General features: G+C 42.7%; 1 protein-coding gene across 5 annotated transcripts in view; it reads left to right on the top strand.

Annotated features, from left to right (window-relative positions):
• The window catches only part of CCDC78 (coiled-coil domain containing 78), a 434,980-nt gene extending 420,355 nt beyond the window's left edge, over nucleotides 1-14,625 (top strand). For all 5 annotated transcript variants that reach the window (XM_078662986.1, XM_078662987.1, XM_078662990.1 and 2 more), the window contains 2 exons: nucleotides 13,851-13,951; nucleotides 14,051-14,625. In XM_078662986.1, the coding sequence (XP_078519112.1) occupies nucleotides 13,851-13,951; nucleotides 14,051-14,177 (228 nt within the window). In that variant the 3' untranslated portion in view covers nucleotides 14,178-14,625. The remainder of the gene's footprint in view (nucleotides 1-13,850; nucleotides 13,952-14,050) is intronic.
• The last annotated feature ends 5,532 nt before the right edge of the window (nucleotides 14,626-20,157 follow it).

The raw sequence follows: 20,157 nt of genomic DNA on the forward strand, positions 1-20,157 counted from the left end.
CTATGGATATCATAATGGTTCATGACACTCTAATATCTGGTAGAGGTGCAACACTAGGGCGCGACACTGATAACAGGGCTCGCCAGGGTGCTTTGAATAGCCATCAATGTAATGAAACTCTAAATTTACCGCCTGAGGCAACACCCTATTCTATCGTTCTTACTAACGTCCCCCACCTTCAATCCGGGGCTAAGGAAAACTGGGTGTCGCTGAGGAATAAGGCCCTCCACTTTATAGATTCTAAAACAAGGTTGGGGGGTCAGCTATTCAGGGGCTAAAAAATGGCACGCAGAGTTGCTTGGATAGGCAATTCTAATAAAACAAGCAGAGGTGACTGTGTGGTGGTTAACTTTGGGTCTCCCCACCTAGTCAAGACAATTTTAGATAGGGCTGGCTCATGGTATTTGAGTGAGGGAAGTATAAACATCCTACCCTTGGGGTACTTCTACCGAGATAAACGGCTATTACAAACGCCGATGGCCATCAGTAATCGGGTACCATCAGCACAGGGGCCATATGAGTATACTGTCCCAACATTTAATAGATTTGACTCATTTAACAATCTTGAGGACATTGGTTGACTGGGTCTAGCGTCCCGGCCAACAAATGTCCCCCCATGTTGGGTTCAGGAATCTAGTGGGAATGGTGTGCATGGCCCCTGTGGTAGGGAGCCCTATGTAGCCCAATGCAGCAGTTCGGGTAGTCAGGTTGCATTGATGTCTTGTGTCACTGATATGGCTAGAACCTGTACTTCCAGTGATAATGTTGTACCGCTATCTATGTCAACTACCGATGTAGGTCTCCCTCAACGTATACCTAAGGAGTCTCCTGGAGTTCTCAGAATAGCATCCTGGAACTTCTCGGGGCTTACTATTTAACTTGTTTCTACGGAGTGGACTACATTTATTGAGGACCAGGACATCATATTTTTTCAAGAATCCTGGGCTGTTGATAAGGTGTTCTATGACGGATTTACAAATTTTTCTAAGCCAGCAGTTCAGGGAGAAAGGGGTAGACCGAAGGGTGGGTTGATAATCTGGACCAGACAGTCCCTCTCATACAATCTAGAGGAGATTGCAATTGATTCACGGGATATTCTTATCCTTAAGCTATCCCACCGCACTACTCAGGATATTGTACTTATTAATGTTTATTCTAGGGGTCTGCAAGGAGGGAAGTCATCTGACACATTAGACGTACTAGATTTTTTAAAACTCAACACAAAGGGATCAGCAATATTATTATCGCAGGGGATTTTAATTGCACTTTCGAACCCCTTGATTGTGAGGATTTGTATTTTAGTTTGGAGGAGGATGACCAGTGGTTAATTCCTCCGCTGGACATCACTCCTATTAAAAAGTGGACTAGAGCAGCTCTCCAGTTAAAAGCTCTGTGTCTAGAACATGGGTTAAGAGCTGCCAATGGCCGTACGAAGTCAGACAAACAGGGGGCTGCAACATTCGGCAATGGGCATCGTCATAGTCGTATAGATTATTTTATGGTTAATGTGGAACTTTGGCCAGAATTGCTTGACATGATGATTGCTGCCCGGCCAGAGAGTAATCATAACCCACTCGTAGTTTCTATGCGGGACATTGTCTTCAAAAAACCGAAAGTGCAGCATAATAGATTAGACTTCGTAGAGGGCCAGCTTACCAATGACACCAGACGCCTCAAATGGTGTAAGGTAGCACTTGACCCGGTGAAGTTGCAAGCTATGAGCCATCTTGTAGCAAATTCTATTGCAACCCTGCAGGCTGAGGCAGAGATGGGGGTGGCTAGGGACGGAGTTGCACAAACACATGAGCATCTTTTTAATCAACTAAAAGGTTTTTTTATTACACATAACTGAAAAGGCCCTGCACCATCTGGGTGTAAAGCAGCACCATGGTATAATTCCAAATGTCGTGCCGCTTATAAATTATTGGCAGTCACAATCAGGAGTAAGAATCAGGATTCCATTAGAGAAAAGCGGCAGGGTTATAAGTTATCAAAACGTAAGGCAAAACGGGAATGGGACGAGGCACATTGGGCTGAACTCCTCCTTGCCTGTTCTGGAAGGGATATGTCACGTTTTTGGCATTTGGTGAAATGGGGATCCTGGTAAAGCTCCCTCTAACCATGTGGAGCCGGACCTGTGGGTCTCCCACTTCAAAGGCCAATTCGCAATTAACTCTGGCACACAGGATATTTTTGTAGTGCCATTATTAAGACAGACAGTCTGTGCTTGTGATGGAGTGGTTCCGTCACGGCCCCGCCCGCTCATAAGAACGGCCGGGCAGGCGCGGAAATCCTGCAGCGTGGGCGGGGCAGCCACGCCGTGACGGAACCACTCCGTCCGTCACCAGCACAGCGCGTCCGTGGCTCGTGACGGAGTGGTTCCGTCACGAGCACGGAGGGGGTTAATACTTTTTTTAAATGCAATTTTGCGTTTTTAGTTCCGTAGCGGGTTGTGGGTTTATAGGGGAATAGGGTGGGAAGTAATTTAATTATATAGATTTTATTTATTATTTATAGTACTTAATACATTATTTTAAATTGAATTTTGCGTTTTTAGTTCCGTAGCGGGTTGTGGGTTTATAGGGGAATAGGGTGGGAAGTAATTTAATTATATGAAATTTATTGAATAATTTATATTTATTCATAATTGTATAATTGAGATGTTATTGAGTTAAATGTGTACATTAAATAACTAATAATTGTATGGTAATTAGTTAATTAATTTAAATTAATTATTTATTAATTATTCGTGGTAATTGTTTAATTTTAGGTGTGTGTTGTGGTGTTTATAGGTGTAAATGGTGAAAAGTTTGGGAAGTACTTTATTTTTTATTGATGAATTATTAATTATTTGTTAATTAATTTGTATTAATTAATTAATAATTATTCGTTGTAATTGTGTAATTAATGTTAGGTGTGTGTTGTGGATGTTATAGTGTTAAATAATGTGTAATTGATGAATGTTTATTATCTTTTTTAATAATATATTTAAATTTCAATATTATTTATGTTAATAATGGAAATACAATTTATTAAAAATGCTGATGTTTTTTTTTTATTGGTGTGGTATCCAGCACTTTCCCTGCTGTTGCACTTACTGGAGTGGAAATAGTAATCATTACCCCTCCGCTATCCAACACTTTCCCTGATTTGCACTCACTGGAGTGGGAATAGTAATTTTTACCACTCCGCTATCCAACACTTTCCCTACTGTTGCACTCACTGGAGTTGGAATAGTAATGTTTACCCCTTCGCTATCCAAGACTTTCCCTATTGTTGCGCTCACTGGAGTGGGAATAGTAATTTTTACCCCTCCGCTATCCAACACTTTCCCTACTATTGCGCTCACTAGAGTGTGAATAGTAACTTTTACCCCTCCGCTATCCAACACTTTCCCTACTGTTGCACTCACTGTTGTTGGAATAGTAATTTTTACCCCTCTGCTATCCAACACATTCCCTGCTGTTGCTCTCACTGGAGTGGGAATAGTAATTTTTACCCCTCCGTTATCCAATATTTCCCCTGCTATTGAAATTATTGTGTTGTGAAATTTATTTATTTTTTATAATCGTTTAACGTGTTAATTAATTATAGGATGTTTTATTTTATTTTAAATTATTAATATATGTATATATTTTATTTCTATATAATTTAAAAAGTTTATAAATTAAATAAAGATAATAGTTAATAAAATGTATTTAAGTAAATATATGTATATATACACATTTTTGTGTGTGTGTCTTTTTTTAAATTACGTTTTTTTGTTATATTTAGTTAAAATATATATTAAATGTAATTTATTTTACTTCAACGACGTCTCCGGACCTGCCACCAATGGAACTACGAGGTTGGAAGTGAGGGATGTAAACAACCAACTCTTGCCTAGCACAGCACTACAGTTCTAACCTGTCCACGCATTAGTCGGTTTCCAAACTTGGAACAAAATGAACATACCGGCTAAACGGAACCACTCGAGCGCCATGGACCAACTGCATTCTGGGGATTGCAGTCCTAAACAACGTACTGCCTGAGTGATTCCACACAACGTGTTTCAGGTGTGCTCCACACTACTTTAGGAAGTGGGGCCAATTACAAAGACTCACTTGGGAACTGTGAGGACAAGAGGCACTTTTGAAAACATAACGGCATCTGATGAGGTTTAAATACCGAAACACGTCATGTCTAATTTTAATAAATGGTTTTACCAGCCCCGCTGTGTCTCCTAAATCGACTTCAACAGAAGGTGTTTTTTGCAAATATATGTATATATACACATTTTTGGGTGTTTGTCTTTTTTTAAATTACGTTTTTATGTTATATTTAGTTAAAATATATATTAAATGTAATTTATTTTAATAAAAATATTAATATTATTTAATATATTTTGTTTAAGTTATATATAATTGTAAGTCGATATTTTTTACATCTATATTGTTTACTTCAATATTTTTGATTCAGTATTATTGTACTTACCTGTTTTAAGTATAGGGAGTCGATATTTTTGTATTCGATATATTTTACATCGATATTTTTATAAACTATATTTTTAATATCGATATTTAAACAATGAACCCTAAAAAAAGCACACATTAACACAGTAGTCCTGCTACTTTCTGCATCCCTTGTGCAATGGCTGAATGATTTCACTCAAGTGAACTTAACCAGTGGTTGAAGCTGGTTGACACTGTGTCCTGCAGTAGGATGTGTGAATAACACAAAAACAGACCAATGGATGAAGCGCGCTGGCTGAAAGCCCTAATCAGTAAGAATATTAGGCATATAATTTTAGTAAGATCCTATGGTCTTGGCTAATTCCAGACCTAAAAGTGATCATGAGGACGTCTTATGAAAATAGTTTCAATATACCATGTAATACACAATCTGTTGTGTCATGGTGAAAATTGTGTACAATGTAAGCTTTATTCATAAATTTAGCCTAAATATAGTCATTCTAAAACTTCGGATATTTACGTGTGAATCATCCTGACAAATGCCCTAGATAGAAGAGTAGAACACATTACTAATCTTTGATAACATTCTTTATGATGTTTACCTATGTTCCTGCACGGTCTTCATCCTGAAACCTTCCTAATCTTCTGGCTGGATTCAGAAGATATGCAGCAGTTTCATATCGCCAACACCACGGATAGCAGTTGCAGAGCCAGCACTGGATCGTTATCACATTGTTACAGGAAGTTATGGTGTGCTGCAGGTGTCTGCATCCCACCCTACGTGTCCGGATAGCTGGGACCGCTCCTGGCCTAGTTTGGTGACACCTTAGCTGTGAGGCTGGCTCAGCAGGGACTCTTGGCGCTCCCTGTTTTGTTCTCTACTGCTGGAGCTGATGCCGCCCCACTGGTGTCAGCGTTCTGCCTTATAGTTGACTGTGGGCCCCTCCCATCTACACTGCATCCTATACTGCACTGTGGCGTGGCTGTTCTTGCTTATAGAGGCCATTCCCCCTTGCAATGGGCCGCACGGATCCTAAACAACACAAGCTGCCCTTCAGCCACATGAAAACCGCTAGAGACACCACCTCCCACTCTGAAGCTGAGGAGGCTGCAGAGTGCAAGGTAGAAAACGCTGCAACCAATGATATGACCACTATTCTGTCAGAGCTCAAGGAAGGCTTCAGTGCAATGGACACACATTTAGACACACTTGTTGGTTGCATAGATAGGCTGGGGAGCATCTGGATTGACAGGGGGTGAGGATAGATGGTGCTGAGGAGCGAATATCCAGGCTGGAGCACAATATCACTACAGTACAGAACCGGTTGGACAAGATGGAACCTAACTTGAAGCAGGTGGCGATCAAAAATGAAGATCTGAAGGCTAGGTCACGGAGAAATAACATACATATATGTGCCATTGCAGAGACCACCAACATGAGGAGGCTTTACGCCTTTGTGGAACAGCTCCTCACTGAACTATTTGACTGCTCCAGCTTCTCACACACCTTCACATTGGTCCCTTGGCTCTCGCCTCACCGAAGGGCACTCCACCTAATTTCCTCATTGCACGTCTCCTCAACTACAAGGACTGAGACACTGCCCTACATCTGGCCCGGTAGAAGGGCCCTCCCTGCTATCAGGGTGCCGATATCCCCCTCTACCCTGAATTCACTCCTATGGTCCAGGAGGTCTGCTGCAGAATTAGCGACGCCAAGCACCCCATTTGAAAGCAGGGCTTCTGATATACGATGCTCTGCCCAGCCCGTCTGCGAATGGAGCATGAAGGAAAAAGTTGAGTTTTTTAATGGTCCTTCTGACGTCTCTGCATTTTGAAAATCCCTGTGGGCTAAGACCCATCTCCTGGATGGTCTGTCCTGGACATGGCTGGATCCTCCGCTTGTTCGCGGCCCACCTCTTCTGACCACCCTGCTCTGATATAAATGCTCTTTTTTTGTATGTTCGAGGTCTGTTCGCTGTCCTCCCACCCAGAACCCAGTGCCAGTCACACCTGTATATATCTTGTGTTCATTGTGATTGTTGCTTTAGTATAACTGGGTTGATTAATCTCTGTTGTTGCATAATAATGTTTCATAATGGGCCACTGCCCACCGTGTTGTCCTTATGCCCCCATGGTGTACACCATATTCTTCCTGTTGGGATTGTTTTGTTATTTGGTTCGCCTTGTTGGGTCTCACTGGATACCTTATGTTCTAGTGTGGGTGGGTGTTGGGGATCTAGATTTTGATCAAAGCTTGTGTTTATGTGCTCTCTCATGTTTTACTGCTGTAACACCTTCTGTGACGCCTACACCTTCATTCACTTTTAAATGGTTAGATTAGCTTCAAAACACTTTACTATATAACATTTTCTATTTCACTGAACCTCGGCACCCTTCCTCACTCTTTTCTTTGGGGTCAACGACTTTTTAATTCACACTTTCTCTGACAATGTACCCTGTTTTTACCGTTGAGCCTTGAGAAAGCCCTGGCGCTATTCTCCACATAGGGTGAAACACGTGTCTGCTGTTTTTGCTCTCTGTTCAACAAATAAAATAATCTTTTGAATAACCCTAATGAAAATGAAATTAATTATTTAAGAGTTGAATGGACATCGTAATGGCTCCTGCTAAGATAAAATTAAGACAAGAAGGATTTATCCTTACCAAGTGACCAATTCGTTCATTCAAAGGAAAGTAACGTATACTCGCATCTAACTTTAACCTTCATTCCATGTGTGTCCTCTTACACTGTTCCCTTGCTATTGCCATGCCACCCATCCAAAGTAACAGGTCTTTGGACCTCACTTTCATTACTTGGAACATCCAGGGAAACAATACCCTTAGAAGAGAGAAACCGGTATTGTCATACTTGAACAGTAAATGCTTTAAAATCGCCTTTCTACAGGAGGCAAATCTGCCCCTGCTGCTGATTGCTCATATCCTAGGCCATGGGATGCGTAGCGCTGATTCACCTACTACAGTTCATATTCCCAGGGCACTTGTGTCCTCATACATAAAAGCGTTCCTTTCATCCTCCAATCCAGTCAATTAGACCCCATTGGACGTACTCTTTCAGGGTACTCTCGCCAACAAGCGGGTATTATTGTTGAATATTTATGACCCCAATGTGGATGATCCTGACTTTTCATGACCCATTGACTCTTATGGGCCATTCAGATGCAGACTATGTGATACTGGGTGGGGACCTAAACTTTAAACATGCAGGTGTGCTCCCAAACTGACTCAACAGCACACACCCTAGTGGTAAGCCCCGAGCACGAGATGCGCTGCGGCATATCATGGATACCTATGTGCTCTATGACGCCTGGTGCTTCCCCTCCCCATCTACCTTAGGATTTACTTTCTGTTCTGCCCCCAGGACCAGGCTGGACTAATTACTTCTCTCTGCCAATGTGGACCCCTGGTTGTAGGAAGTTACAGTCTTACTGTCCATATTGTCGGATCATAGACCAGTCCTTCTTCACTTACAGGTTCCATATGGCTGTGGCTCAGAATGTATTTGGACTCCATAGTGAATCCCTTTGAGACCTGTTATTTCGCAGGGATGTTCACGCTGCTATAACTGAATATTTTGAGTTGAATGTTGGGTCGGTTGAGACACAAGCCATACTCTGGGAAGCTTTTAAGGCCTTTATTCACAGAGTGCGTATCTCAAAGCATACGGGAACCTTGCACAATAGATGCACACAATTGCTTGGTATCGAGTCTGCGTTACACTACCTTGACAAGGCGGCTGCTGCAGGAGGGGATCCCAGTTTATATAGTAGCTTTGCCTTGCTGACGGAGTTCCACGACCTTGCTGATAGAGAGGTGGCCTTCATTGGAAAACATGCGAGGGCTCTTCGTTATTGGAAGGGAGAACTCCCAGGCCACACTCTCGCCCCAACTTCTGAGACCCAACCACTCACACAACTATATCACGTAGTAGCATTTAGAATCCAGACAGCAGGTGTCTGGATGAGAGGGATTCGTGGCAGAACTACAACAGTACTATCTGAGTCTATACTCTCATGTGTCCCTGAGCTACCTTCTGAAATATATTCTTATCTCAAGGAGGTGGCAATGGCCTGACTGCCAGATGGTCAGTTCAAGTTTCTCGCTGAACCCATTACTATCAAAGAAATTGTGTTAGCCATCAACGCTTTAGATGGGCCGAAAGCACCTGGTTCGAATGGCCTAATGGGAGCCTTTTATAAGTCCTTTAAACAATTACTGGCTCCCCACCTCCTGGTGCTATACAACTACTCCTGGGCCACTGGCACCCTGCCCTCATCAATGAGCGAGGCCATTCTTGTCCTCCTGCTGAAACCAGGAAAGGACCCCCTCTCATGCTTTTCTTACCATCCTCTATCTCTCTTGAACCTGCACAATAACATCTTAGCTAAGATCCTTGTCACCCAGTTGTCTCTTTTAAAGGCACACATAATTTCACCTGTTCAATCCAGCGTTGTCCCACACCCCTCCACCTCTCTCAATCTCTGCACCATATTTGCTGTTTTCAATAAAGATTTCACCATCTACTCCTGCAGTTGTGGCCCTGTTAGATAAAAGAGAAAGCATTTGACTGCCTTGAGGGGTCCTTCTTAAGGGCAGTCCTTGGTAAATTGGGAATCCCTCCAGGTTTTGTCTCCCTGATCATACTTCTGTATACTCCCCCTGTGTCTCATCCCAGTGTCAATGGTTAGCTCTTTGAAACGTTTCCTATCTCAAGAGGGACCAGGGAGGGTTACCCCCTCTCTCCCCTCCTCTTTATCATTGCTATGGGCCCACTGGTTTGCTATATGTAGAACTGCCATTTGCATCACAGTCTTCAACGTACCCATGAACCTCTTCTACTCTCTCTATACACGGAGGACAAAATACTTTTTATCCTTCATCCATTGGAGAACTTTTCCTCCCGGTACAGGAGGTCGTCCGTTTTGTCAATTTGTCTGAGCTCCGAATTAACTGATCCAAATCAGAACTATTCCCTTTGACTGATACTGCACAGTCGACACCAACTGACTATCCATTTACTTGGGCAGCGGACGATACTAAATATTTGGGTATATGGCTCAGTTGTGGCCGGCACAGGTAAGAGTGGTGGGGATGGGGTGAGACGGGGTTGAGTACAGGGTAGTGGACATACGGTGGGAGAAGTTACATTAAATAAAAAATAAAATAAAACCACTTTCCTTGCGCTGGCCGCATTGCTGACTCGGCGGGGCGGGGGCGGGGCAGTCGACATATGACGGGATGAGTGGCGGCTCCTCCACTAAGGCGGAGGAGAGTCGCCCCACTGCTCTCCGAGCAGTGAAAAAGGGAAAAAAAACGATAATAACATAACATTTTTTTTTTTTCCTTCTGCAGTGGCTCCATTGTTTCCTGAGGGTGGGGCTGGGCCCCATGACCTAGAGCACTGGAGGGGGAGGAGTGGTGGCACTCCAAGTGTGCCTGACATTTTGGCCGGCCCTCTCCATCCGCCCAAAATCGTCATCAATACTTGCCATGTTCTCCATCCAGGCTGCATTACAGCCTGGGTGGAGAACCTGCCCCAGGCTCCCACGCTTGGTCTGAGCACCGAATTACAGAGCTCAGACCAATCCAAACTCTGCATTGCATATTGTGATTGGTCAGGGAAGCTTGGGAGTCCAGGTGTTTTCTGCTGCTGGCCTCCAGGCAGGAACAAGACAAAAAGATGCAGAGGTTCGAGGAGAGTCTGTGGCAACACCGACCATAGTCAGGTAAGTGTTTTTTTTAAAAATGTCATTCTTTTCATTTCCATGACCTAATCTCCCCCCCCCCCCTTCCTGTCCACCACCCGAGTCCGGTAGGAGCTGCTACTGGTTAAATTAAACAAAATAAAAACACTTACCATGCGCTCGTGAGCGCAAGGTGTTTTTAACCCCTTCGACGCTCATGACGAGCTCAGCTCGTCATGAGATACGCCTGGCGTACGCTCATGACGAGCTGAGCTCGTCATGTAACGATGGTTTGTAAAAAACTCAGCGCACAGCGGGAAAACCGCTAGCGCGCATGAGGTTAATTTTGTTTTACATTTAATTTAACTCCTATGTCGATTTCCCCGCCCGCCTCACCGCTGTTACCTGTGCCAGCTGCCACTGATATGGCTCCATAGGGACAGGTACCAAGTTCCACAACTTAACTGTGGATCGACAGTAACCAAACTCGCTTCCCAGGTTGATCGCTGTATCAAGCTGCCCTGTCCTATGTTGACCATGTATAAAAAATGGTCATTCTCCCTCGGTTCTTATACTCAGGGCTTGAAAAAATCCCTCGTATAGCAAGCCAGATTCAATCAGGGTGAGCCATTTTTAGGGCCTACTCTCTCTTTCTGGCATGCTGACAACATATGTTCTGCTTGCTCACAAAGTGAATGAGCAATAAAGATGCCTTTAAATCTTGTTATCTTATCACATTTGCTCTGCTTTCAGAGACAGAACTCAAAAGTCAGCTTGTTTTCCTACACTTACTTTTCTTTCTGTGACTGAGGTTAGAGGATTTTATAAAGTGAACTCTGTTGAGACCAGTTCACGGGTCAAGTACATTATATTTAGGTTGAGAAGATTATTAAAGTTACTACACCTGAAAGTCTAGTAATATTTTTATGAATTTTCGAGGCCTGATACTTATTTTTGAATATTCCTATCCCACTGCCCCTGACATTTTTTTACGCTTGTTGCGTGGTCTTCTATCCTGATAATCCTTGGGTCCCTCTAACCAGAGAAAAGCTCGTACAACGAGTATTCTGCCGTCATCACCTAAACTCCTTGGGGGATCTTTTCCCTGGCAGGCATATGGTACAGCTGACTGCGGAACCTTACTCACTTGACTTACCCTTCATGGATCATTTTATTATCTGGAGACTTCATAACACATTGCGATCTCTGCTCCCCCCCTGACGATTTACCCCCCTGATGCTTGTTGTGAGTGATTGGGATGGCGTTCACCTAATCTCGACTATATCGAATGTGGATCTCACTCAAACCTGACACCACCGTGGGGGTGCGGGGATTATTGGCGGAGGAGCTGGGTATTTCCCTCACTGATAAAATATGGACATACTGTTGTTCACAAATCAAGAGTATTTCGAGCAACTACAGACACAAACTGTTACATTCATCGCATTTATCTTTCACCCTCTGACATTGATAAATTTGACCCCACTAGATCTAATCTGTGCGTTAAATGTCACGCCCAGGTGCCGACTTCACACATTTAACCTGGACCTGTCCTGTGATATATGCGTACTGGGCCTCTGTCTTCGTACATGTTGCTGCTATAACCAACAGAGAGCTCACCTCGAATCCCCTTTTTGCTATTTTGGGATACACCAGAGACATACCGGGCTCTTAAGCCACTTTGTTTCAATGTGCTTCCTCTTAACTAAGCGAGGAATAGCACTCCATTGGGCAGGTACCGCAGCCCCCTCTACTCATGCCGGGCTCAGAAGTATGTCATTCTGTGATTACCGCTGTACATTAAACCCAAACATCCCACCTTAGCGACCTTCCCATCTTTCTACTAGCAGTACGACCTTTTCCTCGTTGCTCATATCTGTGTTCCTTCATAAATTTGACCTATTGGCATGGCTGCCCCTCGTTTTCCCACTTATGTTTTATATATTTTTTCTGAACATATTGTAGGCATCAACATGATTACTGACATCTTGGAGATGTGCATGCAAGCAGAGCATCATTGTTGATTTGTTTTGTTTTTCTGTGAAAATCAATAAAGAAATTTACATAAGAGAGGAGGGAGGTAGCGGTCAATAACTTTAATTAGGCACCAAGGAATATTATGGGACTGATCTTCCAAACTGCGATGCTTTTTTTCTTCTCAGTTTCTTGTCGAGGTAGTATTGTGTTGTGAAACTTTGAGTTGAGGACCAATTGGCATCTTGACTTATGATCAGAAATTGTTCTTCTGTATGTAATGCTGAAGTAATGGCTTTCCGTCTAAACCAAATGCCTTTTTATTCACCAAATAGTAACATTCTTTAACACACAAATGAATACATCTAGAACGGTTTTAGGATCCAAAAACTGGTGAAACTGTTCACCTTTTCAAAATCCTGTGGTTGCTTCAAGTAGAAGCTGAGAGCCCTAGTATACAGATGCATTGAACACGTTAAACAGATGACTTTTGAAAGAGACGAAAATCTAAAATTATCTTTGAAAGAAAGGACAGCTTTACCCTTAAGGCCATCCTATCCTTAAAGAAAGATGCATGTGCCATATTTATGGCTGATGTAATAGCTACTAAAGATACTTAGTTCATTATTGGGCACCTCAATGAACAACAATGCCTAGTTTTGAATGGATTAGAAAAGTCAATACAAAATTGCATGCTGGTATCATGTTTGGCTGTGATGCGTTTAAGTTTTGCAGACACTTCAGAAACACAGTGAAATAGTTAGTGATGAAATTTGCCCTGAACTAATGAAAAAGTGAGAACAGAAAATTAGGTAGATATGTATTTTCACTAGTACTCTTGAACAAAAACAATAAGTGCAAAGTAGACAGGCAATTGATGGATAGAGTTAATTCCTTAGCTACACACCAAGTGAAGAAAATCCCCCATGAGATATCACATGAAGCATTCGTGGAAGATCTCTGTGTATGAAGGTACTGTTGTAGAGGGGAGGGACTCAGGGCGGGACACGCCGGAAGTGCGGGCTATATGCGGCAGGTTTTGCTCATATGTTTGTCACATGCCCTTCGCTTGAGAAGTTTTGGGATAGAGTCCAAGGCGAAATTCAGAATAGATTAAATAAGGATATTATAATTACGGTGACTGAAAAGATGCTGGGATACAAAGAAGAAGGGGATGGGAAAGGCCCAATATTGACAATTATGTTAGTTGCTGCCCGTTTAGCAATATCTAGAGCCTGTATTTCCCCAAACCCTCCTACTGAGATAGAATGGTGGTTAATTCTTTAAGAAGCCGGCAAAAGGGAAAGGGCTCTGGCTAAAGTTAGAGGGGTCAGAGCAATGCAGACATATAGATCTATTTGGGAGGCACAGGAAGTGGTCTGAAACTACTTACCGCTGGTCAATTGTAATAACTGCTCGCCTCTACTAATAACTCCGGAAAAGGCTCAGAAGAGAATGTATTATTCATTCTTTATGATTTGTGTTGCTTATGTTCTTCCACCGTCATTACTGCTGTGAGCTAATTTTCATTTGCATATTCTTGAAATTGTATGTATATTCCCCTTTTTCTTTTTGACAATAAAAACTTAAAAAAAAAAAAAGATCTCACGTGAAGCATTCGTGGAAGATCTCTGTGTATGAAGGTACTGTTGTAGAAGGAGAGTTTGTGTGGTGTTTTGGGGTACCTATTCTCAGCTTATCCTCTTTCTCTCTGCCATCTCAGGAGGATCTGGAGAAGGAGCGTGGGCAGCTGCTGACACGAGCCATTATTGCAGAGGAGCAGCTTGCTGAGTTACAGGAATACGTGGACAAACACCTGGCAAGGTAAGCTAGACTTTAGTCTAAAGGGAAATATGATCACGGATCATATCTTACCGAAAGCCATAGACCCAAAGCTTACAACAACTCTCTTCCTTGTTTCAGGTATAAACAAGAGATTCTTCGGCTACGGAAGCTCTTGGGGAATGAGGCACCGCGAGCCTTTAGTGCTGACGCTTCTCAGGCCCATCTACCTCATGCAGTCAAGCGGACAACTAGCTATGAGCTCTAGCAGCTCTGGGGCTTAGGAAAGATTACTCACCACTTCCTTGGGAACACCATGGCCTGAGGAATTATAGGAAGTAAACAGTGAAGCCGCCAAGTGTCCCTTTCGATGGTACATGAATTGTTGCCTCAAAGAACTCCATTCTTCAGCCTAAATGTGCCAGGACAAGTGGTTTTACTGATCCTGAGATTCACTACCAAGGCATTCCAAAACGTGCTGAGGAATGAAGTGGATAATGAACCCCTCGCACTGTAACAGGAAGGATATAGTTTGAACGTGTAAGAAGCTGGCATGCAAGATATGTGCAGTTTGCTGAGAAATATGCTTAAATCTCCAACAGGGCCTCTGCATTTTATCTTCAAAGCCAGCCACAATTAAGGCAACTTATTGAAATTCAAACTAAGTTCTGTTTAGGACACATACATGAGGCTATCATTAAAGTTCTATTGGTTTATTTCTTCTTTTTTTGTACTTCATGGCCTTACACAAATGAAGTAGCATGGATTTTGTGCTCTGATTTCAGGCTGCCTTCCTTGCCACTGGCATCAGCTATCTGGTGGAATACCACAAAGCAAACACAGTGTCAGGCTTTAGCTTGCCGGTGCAATTAATGAGGCCTGTAGTAATGAGTGTCCACTACTGTGCCATGTGGAATGAAAAGCATTCCAGTATATGCCTTTACTGAGGCTTGGCAGAGAAACAGCCATTTTATGTTCCATTCTGTTACTTTGTATTTGTTCATTGTACTTCTGGCATTGTAATGCACTTGGGGAACTATCACATTTCTGAAGGTGTATTTAACCTTAGAATGGGGTTTCTGTAGACTTGAGTCTGCTTGATGTGAAGTAATGACTTTGTGACTTCCTCACTCAGTATCCATTTGTCAGTCCCTGTCCAACATTGTCTTATCTTGTTCTGTCAAGTCTTCCAGTAAGTTAAACTGTCTTTTTCTCCTAAGTGCCTTTGACTCTGAATGCCTGTTTAGGTGTTTTTTTCTCCCAGGGTCAATGAATCCTCATATGCCTGTCTCTCTCCTATCTCATACTGACTCCAGTGCCTGTCTATCACATGTCCCTAGTGTTCATGTCTCAACAGGCTCAGGTTCAAAAACAAGTTTATTTGTCCATAAAACATTCTAAAAAAATACATATTAATTAAAACCTTTAAATGAACCCCCCTCCTCACCACCCCATCCCCATTACATTTCATTTTTTAAAATTCTGTTTAACAGATCGTAGGAACCGAGCAATCCCAACTGCCACATCTAAATATCGCATCTCAGACAGTAACTCCACCGCCTTGTTCCTATGAAGAGCATCATATTTAAAAAACAGAGGTCTTAAAAACCTAATCCGATTTGCAAGATAAAAAGTGCAGTCCATAAGAATATGCGTAATAGTGCATTTGGCTTTCAGAGGGCAGGGACAAAGACCACTATTATTCTGCACCCCTGTCTTATATGGGTGGGATGAATAAATTGGATTACATCCCACCCGAACCCTTAGGATTTCTTTTCTCAAACCCAGATCTGGTAACTGTGATAAGTAAGGGAAAACACCATCTTGGCCAAGTGAAGCTAACGAGAAGCTAATAGATGATTTCTTCTTTAGATATAATAAATCACATTTTTATGATGCCATAGCAACAGATTCTCTTAATTTTCGTATCCCAGGAAAGGTGAGCCAAGATGTGACTGTACCACTATTTAAATGGCAATTCTTCATTGCGGTCATTCTGGTTCTAACGGCCTTTGTCCACAACCTTTCGCTGCTTTGGCTCTCTTCCCAGCACAATCTGGATACTTTAGCCACCTCATCATTCTCCAACAGGGTGTTAAAGTATCTTAGAGCCCGGGTGGCGGCTGCCATGTCCCAAGATACCAGACTGAACTCTCTCCTTATAGCCTGGACCATGGTACCTTGTGGGAGTGATAGAAGTCTTTTAAGTACTGCCCCTTCCAGTCTGTCCCATTCATAAGCTGGATCAAGAGAGAATACCTCTCCTCCATACAGGCCTATTGGTGGAATCTTCCCTTCATAGGCCTTTAAAAATGGGATATGGGATAGGCCCCCAAATCTACCATTAAATCCAGATAAACAGCTTGCCTGCAAAAGGGCCTTCTGCCTAGTGGCATCCCAATGTGCACCCCAATTCAGATTTTTCCTAAAAGTTAAACCCAGGTATTTATACTGATCCACTTGTTCCACCACCTGAGAATCAAAATACAAGGAAAAACTCTGCATTTTTTCCCAAAAATCATAATTTTCGTCTTTTCCAGATTAATACAAAGCTTGTTCTGCTTACTATAAGAGGCCAATGCGTTGATTTTCCTCTGCAGACCAATTGGAGTGTAGTCCATTATTACCAAATCATCTGCATAGAGCAGACAAGCAATATCCTGATCTCCAATTTTAGGCGAAAAAGACTTTGATTGGGAAATAGCTGTTGGAAGGTCGGCCAAAAATAGACTAAAAAGTAGGGGTGCTAAAACGCACCCCTGACGCAGGCCATTGTCGATAGAGATTCTTTGGGACAACCGTCCTGTCTTGTCTAACTCCACCTGAGCCCAATTGCCAGAGTGCAGGGATTGAAGGGCCCCAAGAAGATGTAGTGGTAATTCCCAAGCGGCACGTTTTCCCCATAAAATATCCCTGTCAACAGAATCAAAGGCTGTCCGGAAATCTACAAAACAACTGCACGGTCTTTGATTTTCCTCCACTGCCTTTCGAGTAATAGCCCACAAAGCAAAGCAATGGTCTATGGTTGAATGGCCCTCCAGAAAGCCCCTCTGTCCTAAAGGAATTATCTTAGTTTCAGTGGCCCATTCTTCAAGTTTGGCTAAAATAATCTTGGAGAATATCTTTAATTAAATGTCCAAAAGGCTTATAAGCCTGTAATGCATTGGGTCTGTACCACTCCCTTTTTTAAAAATCGGTTTCACAATAGACCCCTTCCAGGTAAAGGGGTAAAGGCCAGACCCTGCAACCCAACTGAACAGAGTAGTGTACATTTTAGCCCACCAAACACTATTTGTTTTAATTATTACCGCGAGGGTTTGCCCATAGATGTGCTGAGGGCCATCTAAGCCTAAGGGTCCCCTGTATAACTCCGTCAGATGAGTGGCCCACTGTGGTTCCAGTATCATACAGGTCTGAAACCCCCTACTTTGGCCATTAAACTCTTTGACCTTTGTCCCGAATTTTTGCTGATCATTTAATAGTATAATCTCCTGCATCTCCTCCCACTTCCTATGATAAAAAGCTACCTTTTTTGACTGCACAAGGGATTTAAATTGGCGTTTAAGTTTAACCAGCTCTTGGGTGGCTAAAGGAATGAAACGACATCTAGCAGTGTCAGTGTTTCTCAGCCCCTATCACTACCTACATGTGAAGTCACCTAGCGTCAATGTATATCTATGTCTTCATATATCTTCCACATCTCCCTGTAGTGTTACCTCTAGTGCGAAAAACATTAGATGTAGTAAACCTACCGTTAAGGACAAAGTGGATGAAACAACTAGTTAACAGCGGGACATTCTCTTATAACCATGCAAGACCCTCACCCACCAATAGTGGTATGATTTATCCTCGTGTCTGCTTCTCACTCCAATAAAGAAACGTGAGACTTGAAACTTTGGCATTTGTTTTGTAAATTCAGAATCCTGTTTTGTTTTAAGAAATTATTTTTTTCTTCGAACCGCCCACCCCAAGGGGGAGAGTAGAGAGCCGCTATAGTTGACCCCTATTCCGATAGGTAATCTCCATGGCTAAAGCTCTCAATCAGTCAGATAGAGATCATATCAAAATCCATGTCTGGGTGCCTCCCGGCCTTAGCATTCATGGTGGCTCATCTCCATATTATACATTGCTAAAGACTGTGTCCTTTACACTGAAAAGGTTGAAGGGTCAGGACTCTGCCATCCTGATGAGATATTAAATGCGGGCCACTGGCAAAGCCACAAATACCAAATTTGAATCACCTTTTGAGGGTCCGATACCTTCCACAATCCCTAACAACATCATCTGGGGAGTAGTCTTGGTCTGTACTTTTAGAATCATGCGCATAAAGATCCAGATTTCCCATACATAAGAGCTTAGCTCTGGGCATATGCAAAACATATGTACAATTTCACAGCCTGAGCTGCTCCACATCAATGACATTTAGCATTGGGTTCCCTACCACATCTACGTAGCTTAGCAGGAGTTTAGTATAAATCAAATACAGATTTGCAGTGATGGCACTTTAGTCCTGCAGTTAGCAGTGGCTCACTACCGATCTCTGATGATCTCTGTAGTATTAGCCCATCTACCTCTAGCCTTTTTACCCACTTAGCATTCTGAGCCTCTAGGTTGCCGGGCAGAGCTTGTATTAATAGATTATAAACGTACCTTGTCCTAGCTCTGCCATCAATGGCTTCAGTGATCAGGGATTTACTGTCCAAACTTGATTCTTAGCCATTTTGCTAATAAAGTCTGATCTGTAAATATTTGTATCCTGCCTTTTACTAAATAAATATACCTGCCCTTTATCATAGTGGTCACTGAGGGATGTATGATGTTTCAACGCATGCTTTTCCACGCATGCCTTTACAACGCAGGTTTTACAACGCAAGTCGTTACAACGATTCGCGTTGGGGGGTGCTGGATAGTGAATAGTTTAATTTACTATTCCAACTCCAGTCCCCGTGGATAGTAGGGAAGGTGTTGGATAGTAAATTAAACTATTCCCTATCCTAGAGCGCCCCCCAGCGCAATGCGTTGTAATAACTTGCGTTGTAAAAGTTGCGTCGTAATGGTAGTGCGTGGTAAAAGTTGCGTTGTAAAGGATGTTCTCCGTCTCTGAGTCTTGCGATGCTATTCTGCGCCCATCTTTTACCAATATTATCGTGTAATATAGAAGGTAAGGCAGGAGAGTCTCATAATGGTGTATACTGATTACATTTAGTGATACCTATTCTCTTCACTTGCCACATACCTTATATGCCCCCTTCACAGTCTTAAACTTAGTCTTGTTGAAACCATGTTCCATATTTCTCAAAAAGCACTCCATAACCTCTGACCCCAGTTTTAGCTTGTATATAGTTGGTGTTTCGGCATAGCTTACATTATATGTCCTATCAGTGATCAAGGTCCCCATATGCTGCAGCATACAGGACCAATAGTAAAATATAAAGCTAGGAACTGCCCCCCGCTCTTGGAAAGTATCATATACTTAGAGGCCCTTCTTGGCTTCTCGTACTGCCATAGAAAGCTAATACTACAATTTTGAGAGCCAGTGCAGTGCTTATTAACCTCAAGGGTATAGTTCTAAACATATATAAGACTTTTGCCAGTATTACCATCTTTAATACATTGCACCTTCCCACCAGTGAGAGGTGCACATTATTAATTCAATTTAGCTCCTGCCTTATCTTAGATAACAGAGAGGTGTTAAATTTAGTTAACCTAACTGGTCCAAAATGGATCTTATCCTAACCCCTAGATAAATTGCATCATCCACCATGTGCTGGTCCCTCAGATCGATTCCCCGATGCATACTATCTGAGTCTTACGCTCGTTAAGATGATATCCTGCTAATGCCCCATTACTATTATCCTCACTCGCAATTTCGGTTAGGACTCTTACAGGGTCTGGTGTTACCACAGCAATATCGTCTGCATAGGCCAAAGCTTTGTATTCCAAGTTGTTTAGAGAGTTCGGCCTAATTATAGGATTCTTCTCCAATCAGGAGATACAGGGATTGATATATAGTGAGAAAATGTAAATGTAAATGTAGTTGAGCTTATATAGCGCACAGCTACCTGCAGTGGGTTTCCCGGCGCTTGCTTAGGGAACCCTTCCTGGTATTCCCCTGTGAGATAGCAGGGTATCCACAAGGTGAAAGTCAGGCATCCCGCCGCGAGGGGCCGTTGTGGAGATTAAGCAAGCTATTGCCCAGAGTCGCAGAGTGTGAACCCGTGAGTCGAGGAGGCACCGAGGCGAGAATT

Source organism: Lissotriton helveticus, chromosome 10 (genome assembly GCF_964261635.1).
Source record: "Lissotriton helveticus chromosome 10, aLisHel1.1, whole genome shotgun sequence".
In the NCBI taxonomy this organism is placed as follows: Eukaryota; Metazoa; Chordata; class Amphibia; order Caudata; family Salamandridae; genus Lissotriton; species Lissotriton helveticus.